This window comes from Meleagris gallopavo, chromosome 4 (genome assembly GCF_000146605.3).
Source record: "Meleagris gallopavo isolate NT-WF06-2002-E0010 breed Aviagen turkey brand Nicholas breeding stock chromosome 4, Turkey_5.1, whole genome shotgun sequence".
Lineage (NCBI taxonomy): Eukaryota > Metazoa > Chordata > Aves > Galliformes > Phasianidae > Meleagris > Meleagris gallopavo.
Genome location: NC_015014.2, coordinates 42,401,185 through 42,409,076, shown reverse-complemented (window position 1 = coordinate 42,409,076; position 7,892 = coordinate 42,401,185). Strand labels below are relative to the sequence as shown.

At 39.6% G+C, this 7,892-nt stretch overlaps 1 protein-coding gene across 1 annotated transcript; it reads right to left on the bottom strand.

Annotated features, from left to right (window-relative positions):
* Positions 1–7,056, bottom strand: LOC104910748 (vascular endothelial growth factor receptor 2-like). Its single transcript, XM_010710107.3, has 8 exons — positions 6,944–7,056; positions 5,252–5,408; positions 3,740–3,840; positions 2,274–2,396; positions 2,032–2,143; positions 1,544–1,643; positions 1,324–1,429; positions 1–372 (listed from the first exon to the last, which is right to left on the bottom strand). Exons 1-8 carry the CDS (start codon positions 7,022–7,024, stop codon positions 208–210), a joined length of 945 nt encoding a protein of 314 aa, XP_010708409.1. The 5' UTR covers positions 7,025–7,056; the 3' UTR covers positions 1–207.
* Positions 7,057–7,892: the final 836 nt, after the last annotated feature.

The following is a 7,892-nucleotide window of genomic DNA, read 5'->3' as shown; positions in this document are numbered from 1 at the left end:
TGAATGAGAATGAGAATGAAATCTAAAGGCTACCATTTGCATTTGGGGGAAGTAAGAAACTAGTTTTTGCCTCCTGAAACTCTACAGATTCATTTATATCCCTATAGAGGAGGTTAAATATGGACCAGAGCAGCTGAAGTCTCTTCCTTTCATTTTCCCTGCCCCCAGCATGAACAAAAACTGCCCCAAGGCCCAGTAGGATGTCGATCATATAAAATACCTAATTCCTGCTGTGTTGTCATAATGGAATTTAGGATCACAGACTTCCTCTTCCTCCTTACAGGAAGCAGGTGAAGTTGGGAGAGAGAGGCCCGAATCCTCTTCCATATTCAGTGATACTGACAAAGGAAGGACAACGTAGTCTTTACCATCCTGTAGAATGCAGTGAAAAAAATACAAAAATGAAAAATGCTATAGAGAAACACAGTTTCACACACATACATGGAGAATGCATCAGTCTAGGAGAGATATGTGGGCTGTTTTATTGAATTGTGAGAATTATATTGCCTCTGTAGGAGCAGATACACACACACAAAAAAGGAAATGTAAAGATCTACTGCCAAGTTGTTTCTGATTAAAAAAATGAGAAGTTTATATGATGTACTATAAAATACATTTAAATATAATTGTTTCCTGATGTCTTTGAAATAAAAAAAATAATTTTTAGTAATTTTTGAATCCCAATAACATGAAGTGCATGAATCTGAAAAAAAAAAAACCTTAAATTGAGGATGAGATCTGACTACAGCGTATAAGAACTAAATTATGCATAAGAAGTAAACAAAAAAAGAATGAAATACAGATTGCAAAAACAGTAAGTTTTCTATATATGTACATATATACTTCAGCATCTCAATTGATACGAATAAGTAGGCTAATATTTTTTAAACTTTCTTTTATTTGCTTAAATTTCCGCTCTTAAATGTGAAGAGAAAATGGGACTACACATTCTTTGACACTGTATATCCATTTATAGTCCCATAAGAAGTCCTTTAATAGATTACAACTCTTCTCTAATTTTTTTCATTCATTTCTTTCGAATTATTACATGACACATATACAAAAGCAAAGTAGCAATACCAGTGGCAACATGAGAAACCCTTGCTGGCCAGGCAATGTGCATTTTGGTCATCTTGACAGACTTCAGTGATCTTTTCCCTCTACCCAATCATTCTTCTCTGCCAGTTGTTCCAGCTGCTGGCTAGGAGAAGTGGAAGAATGCATTCTCCCCCAGCGCTAGTACTCATCCATGGCATTTTGTGGTAGCTAGTAAGACAGATGGGGTTTGGTTGGTAGTTTTAGTAATCAGAAAATTTCATGTACCTGACGGACGTTGGCTTGCAGTAAATTCCCCAGGTGCTCCACCAGCTCTGAAAAAGTTGGTCTCTGCTTAGGATCTCCGTGCCAGCAATCCAGCATAGTTTGGTACCTAGAAGAACAAGCCCAGTGAAATACCAGCATAAAGAAAACAGAACCTACTACTTTCTTAAACACCGGCTATTACTATGGCATAACTCCGGCAGCTGAAATTATGGTTTCTTACATTTCCGGTGTTGTATAGTCTGGTGCTCTCATTCTTGTTCCTTCCTTCAGTCTTCTGCAAAATTCCTCATCAATTTTCACTCCAGGGTATGGTGATGCACCTAAAATGAGAGCAATGGTAATTTTAATGTATTAGATTCTTAATTTCTGGAATTAATTTTCTAATATATAATTCATTGTCGCCTGAGTTAATAAGGTAGTTCAGTACACTTGGATGTGCAAACAAATTATATTTACAATGGCAGAAGCAAGTGAATGAGCAAATGAGGCACATAATCACATACTGATATCGCAAGAAGATGCATTTAAGTCCATGTTAACATTTGCATTTTAAAGAATTTGAGTATTTCACTTTGATGGAGAAAATAAACAGAAGGAAATCTTCAGGAAGTAAAAAATACTGAAGGGAATCCAAGAACATTTTGACTATTTTCTTCAACAGACTATTGTTTAGATTTTAAGATGGTCAATGAAATTAAAGTGACTCACCTAATGAAAATATTTCCCACAGCAGAACTCCAAATGACCACACATCACTCTGAATGGTATACACTCTGTCAAAAATGGTTTCTGGTGCCATCCATTTTAGTGGTAGCCTAGCCTGAAAACATTTAATTTAAAAACATATATACATCACAGCTCAGTAAAAGACCGATTTTCTAAACGCCTATTTAAGGGTTGAGTTCTGACTTCACATTAACTTACTCTCAAATAGAGAGTCTGAAACTTACATCTCCTTTTCTGACGTAATCTGGGTCTTTGTAGATGTCCCGAGCCAAGCCAAAATCACAGATTTTGACCACGTTATTGTCTGACAAGAGGATATTACGAGCAGCCAGGTCCCTGTGGATGCACTGCAAAGAGAAGTAAACAACTTCAAGCGCTGCCTGTTGTCACAGCTCTGTCTGTGGGGCTGATCTCTTTCACATATGTGCTCTCCTACCCTCAAAGGGCAGATAATTCTTAAAATCTCTCAAGAAAAAGAAACCTCAGCATTAGCAGTTACTGATTTAAAGTGTTTTTTTTGATGGTCACAACTGATTTGGCTCAGGAATACTTGTGTTTCCAAGTCCAAACATACATCTGTTTATGCACTACGCAAAGAGGTCCTTTGAAGTTATCTAATTATTTATCCCAAGAAGCTGACACAAAGCAGGTTCAGATCTGATTATCTTTAGATTTTCTAAAGTTCACTAAAATCTCTATATTCCATTCTCCCTCTGAAAAACATATTATTCTAAAATGCCAATTCGATTCCAACACAAACTAACATGCTTGGAGAAAGAAAAGTCTGTGCTTTTACCTATGCAGAATGAGAACTTAACCAACAACCCAAGGACTTTAAAATTCAAGCCTCGATAGCTAAAAATAAAAAAAGCTATGTTCTGAAAGTGGCTGCAGATTTGCTTCTCGAATGGACTAGAAATACAGATCGAGGAGAGGCATAATTTTACATATACATACCCACCAGGATATATAAAAGTATATAAAAACCTTTTTTTAGAAAAGGCTCCGATGTCTGTATTGCACACCTGGAGCAGTGTTATATTCCCTTCTTTTATTTCCTTTCCTCATTTCTAAGCAACTGTGTTTCTACAACAGTGTAATCAGTTCCTCACTCTTACTGGCATTTGCATCCTTTGAAACATGTTCTATATGTATTTAGGATCAAATCAAAGAGATGGACTTATATAAGGCTAAAGTGCAATTGAGGTACTACTAGCAGGGGGTACCCAGGGTATTGTTTGCTAAGAGTCTCATCAAAGAGACATCCACAAATTTTCATAGATGAGCATCCTCTCTCCTGGCACTGTCCTTCCAATTCTAATGCACAAGTCACAGGCAACTTCCTCAGAGCAAGATCTTTTACTCCAGCTTAGTGTTGTTTTCCAGGGATTTGTCCTTAATTCCTTCAGTCATCCTCATATGCCAGTTTCCTTCCATCAACTACTTAATCATTCTTCTATGAATCAGTGACCCACAAACCTTACAAAGGTCACTAACATTTGTGTCAATAAACATACGGGCTGTTTCACTTCGTAATATTTATGATTGGAATATCTCTTAGGGCAAAAAGAAAAATGTTGCGGATGACTGCCAGCTCAAAGATGAACACACTGTTTCCTTCTACAGACCTACAGCACTATTTCCTACAGTCAAATAAATAACATGACATTCTTCCTGAGAAGTTCCTTACTTTGCGTGAAGCCAAGAACTCCATTCCTCTCGCCACCTGGAAGCTATAACAGATGAGGTCCTCCATGGTCAAAGGGTTCTTGCAAAGGTCTTCAGAACCAGCTGCAAAGAATCAAACAATCAAGCATGTCCTCTGTCACCGAATTTACCCATGACTGCTTCTTAGGTAAATGTTCATCTTAATTTCATGTCACTGTAAACTGGAAATCAAAAGGGCAAATCAAGCCCTTCTTTTTTGGCTGTATAATCAACGCTAACAACCAAACTAGACCTGTGCAAATTTAACTTTTAGATTATTAGTTTTACCCAGACTTCCTTGCTTACTTGCAGAGTTCTCACCAGTAGAAAGATTTGTGAAAAAATCACAAAAGAAAAACAACCAAAAACCCTAACTCACAAACTCCTAGGACAGGAAAGGCCTGCTACGGTTTCAGCAGATGACTTTGGAAACCAATGAGAAGGCCCCACCTAGTTCTTATGGGGGAGTAATATGCCACAGGGAGAAAGACTCAAGTTTGGCAAAAAGCACTGCCAATTTCGGGTAGAAGAAACCTAACCTCATCTTCTAGTGACCCTGAGAAATAACATACTTAAGTATCCAATGAAGATATTTCAGCACTTAGATCCTGCTGATAGAAATATTTCAAGTTCCTTGCAGAGCTCTAAATTTTTAGAAGAAATCTGCCACAAACTACAACTCTGCTGGCTAAAACCCTCATCTCAAAGCCTTCTTTAGGCCTAGACACTTCTACAACATATCAGGTCAAAAGTTAGTGTTCACTCCAGAGATGTCTGAAAAGGACCAAAATGGTGTAGAAATGCATAGTGAAGTGAGGACTGATATTTTACTTTGCATTACATGACTTTCAGTATTAGTTGAGACACAAACAGTTGAGCTATGGCTTCCCTCCCTTAGGAGGTCTGATCCCACTACTTGCTGAAATCAGTGCTCTCTGAAACACTTGGGCAGCACTGAGCACTCTGCACTATTGCTACCAAAGGAGAACATGATAAATGTGAAGCTGTTGCAGAGAGTACGTATAACCAAGGGAGGCTTTGAATGAGCGGAAAATTTAAGTTTCCTGTTCCTGGTGGACCACCTGCACATAGGGAAGGCAAACCAACTTCTCTGTGAATAAGCAGCAAAGCAGATGCTTTTTCATGGTATTTAACTTCTGGGTAAACACTGAGGAAATTCATTTAGCTTTCTGGTGCATCCTCTCTATGCTGCCTTTGGAGGTTGTGTCCCCTGATTTTTCCTAAAGACACTGGGATACTAAATAGGGAGATGTCCAGAAGCAGTGCATTAAAAATGCATCTTTTATATCCTGGAATGGGAATGGGCTGAGGGGTCTGAGATGTTGAACTACAATGATCCACAGCTCAACAAGTTTGGTCATCCAAGAAATATTTTGTATACAGCTTTGAGGGATATTTGAAAAACACCCTGATGCCCCTTCATCAGCCTCTACAAATGAGAGCTGTTCCTAAACCAGGAGAAGACATATCCTACCATCCTCTTCTTCCACATCGCTCAGGGATCGCTCTTCCACAAACCCGGAGCTTGTGGAGCTCTGGCTGCTTGTGATGCTGTCCAACCGTTGCTTCAGGTCTGTGGAGATGTCTCCAACGTAGTTCTCCTTACCTTGCCGAAACCTGGCACTTTTAGTCTAGAAAGGACAAAGAGGGAGAAATCAGAAACAGAAAGTATATCAGAAGCTTCTCCAGGAGAGGCAACAAAGTTCTCTGTAGTCCACGTCATGAGTATCCCCTCACAGCACCACAATGGCCTGCTCCCATGGCCTCCCAGCTGCCACCTCTACACTATTTAGAAGAAACCTATTCTGACAGGTCTCAGAAATCTGGCTTTCACAGTCTCCTACCAAGTCCCTGGTCCCCACAAACCACAAAGCATATGTGCTGCTGAATCTCCTCACTGTTGAGCATCTCTATTGCATTAATTTCTGTTGCTGCAAAGGCCCTTTGACTAAGCTTCTACGCCCATGCCAAAACCCTAGCTGCCCTCAAAATCTGATTTATTACCTTCTTCTACAGAACCACCAAATTAGCCTGGATATGATCCAGACCTGCAGTCTTCCTGCACTACAGTTCCTTTCTCTCAGTCTGGTTCAGTTTGGTTACTTTGCTCCCATGGCAGTGCTGCATTTTCCTGTTGCTGATTCCCATCCCCATCACTTTAGTGAGCAAGGGTCATCACTCTTGTAAAACCTCGCCTCCTTCCTCAAGTTCCCTTAGACATTTATCTTTTTTACCTCGTAAAAGGATGCAGCAAGCTGCCTTTGCCAATATGAAATAGTAAACAATGACTCCAAGGGTGAAGAAAAATAACTCTCTAGAGAACTGACAAACAGATTAAAGAAGCTCTGATCTAAACACAGCAGCTGCAAGAAGGCTGAAGAACGGGTCTATCAGCGCTGCAGAGCACTGAGCAGCCTTTCTCATGGCTGCTGGTGAAAAAATGTAGAGTCCCAGGCATGCTCTTCAGCACTGGACACCTACAGGCATGCTGTTCAGCTGGCATCTGACCCTCAGAGCGGATGAATCCTGTGTCACACCTCCTTGCAGAGGTGTCCAGAAATGACCTTGAAAACGCCAACCTCCGTCCTTCCCCTCCTTTAAAGCAGGATGCAAATATAAAGTGTTGTGATGAGAACTCTCCTTTCCAAATGATTTGGGAGGTGAAAACCTCAGCAAAAACTCAAGGGATACATCATTTATACAACATGATTAACAGCACACAATATGGGTAATCTGGCTCAGCAATGAGGCAAGGGAAAAGTGGAAAGGATTGCGCGCTAAAAGATATCTATGGATATGATGGATATATACACTAAGCAGGGAGTGCAGTTATTTAAGGTGGTCTGGAGCCTAACTAAGAAAGGAAAAAATTCAGGCTGATAATCAGAAAAAAACTTCCTGACAGATACAGCCAAGCATAGAACAATCTGCCAAGGGAAATACTGGAAGCCCAGTTCCTTTGCACATTTTAAGCTAACAATAACAAAATAGCAACATTTCAGGGGCCAGGGGAAAAACCAGATGACCTCTGGTGTCTTTATCATCTCTCATTCGCATGAGAAGCACTGAATAGCCAGCATCCACAAGAAACTGCCATGACATTCTCCCCAAGAAACAGAAAAATTGTGTATGGAGAAAAAACACCAAATCGACCATTATACTGCACCTTGTATGGGACAAATTCACCCCTCTTGCTCCGTAGGTATGCTGAGAGGTTTCCAAACTTGCAGTATTCCACAATCACCATGAGTGGACCTGCATAACATACAAAGCAACTACTTGGAATGATCAGTTATAGAATCATATAATCACAAAATCATAGAATGGTTTGGATTGGAAGGGGCATTTATGATCATCTAGTTTTTGTCTAGGTAGTTTAAGTTCTAACAACTTAAATTAGGAACTCAATTTCAAATATAGATCCTTTAATCTACAATCAAAATGTGGTATTTTGTGCTCATATAAGCATTTATTACAATGACAGATTTTTCACCCTAAGTTCCAAATACTGCCCATATCAATTTTGTTGTGTGATAAACAAAGAAAGAAATATTTATGTATTATGTTTCCTTCAATTACTGCACTTTTTCACAGAACTTTACAAATTAAATTCTGATCACACGGTAAGTCAACAGTTCAGCTTTCCTGAAAAATTATTACCGACCTACTCCACGTTGAATTTCTTCCAAATTAGCATTCAGTGCTGAATTTGCTAAATGAAACATCTGTCCTAGATTATAAAGTCAAATAGGTTCATCCACCCAGAGCTGGACTTCAAAACGCAATCTCCCCTCCCACTCACACACAGATGCACCCACCCTTGTCCAAAACCAAGGAGGGAAGCCATTACTTGCAGTTGCACTGTAGCCAGTGGAAAGAATAAGACCAACTTGTGAAATCTCCTACTAGACTCAGATCCAGAGCCTGTTATATGCAAGGCATCCACTGTGAAAGTGGATACGAGGTACTGAAAAGTGAAGTGAGAGAACAGGGGTGTTGAAGGCTTTGCAAAAATGAACAAGGGATGGAGCTGTGCAAACTACAAAAGGCTTTGAGCTTTTATCCCATCTCTGGATCTGCTACATTTACCAGGAATTAAAAAAAAAAAAAGGGTA

Bases quoted from the DNA above. Each gene is read 5' to 3' on its own strand.
- LOC104910748 (XM_010710107.3), bottom strand. From the start codon at position 7,024: ATGGTGATTGTGGAATACTGCAAGTTTGGAAACCTCTCAGCATACCTA. The intron at 5,409-6,943 runs GTGCAGTATAAT...TGTCCTTTCTAG, and splicing joins GTGAATTTGTCCCATACAAG to ACTAAAAGTGCCAGGTTTCG. The intron at 1,430-1,543 runs GTAAGAAACCAT...TTGTTCTTCTAG, and splicing joins GACTATACAACACCGGAAAT to GTACCAAACTATGCTGGATT.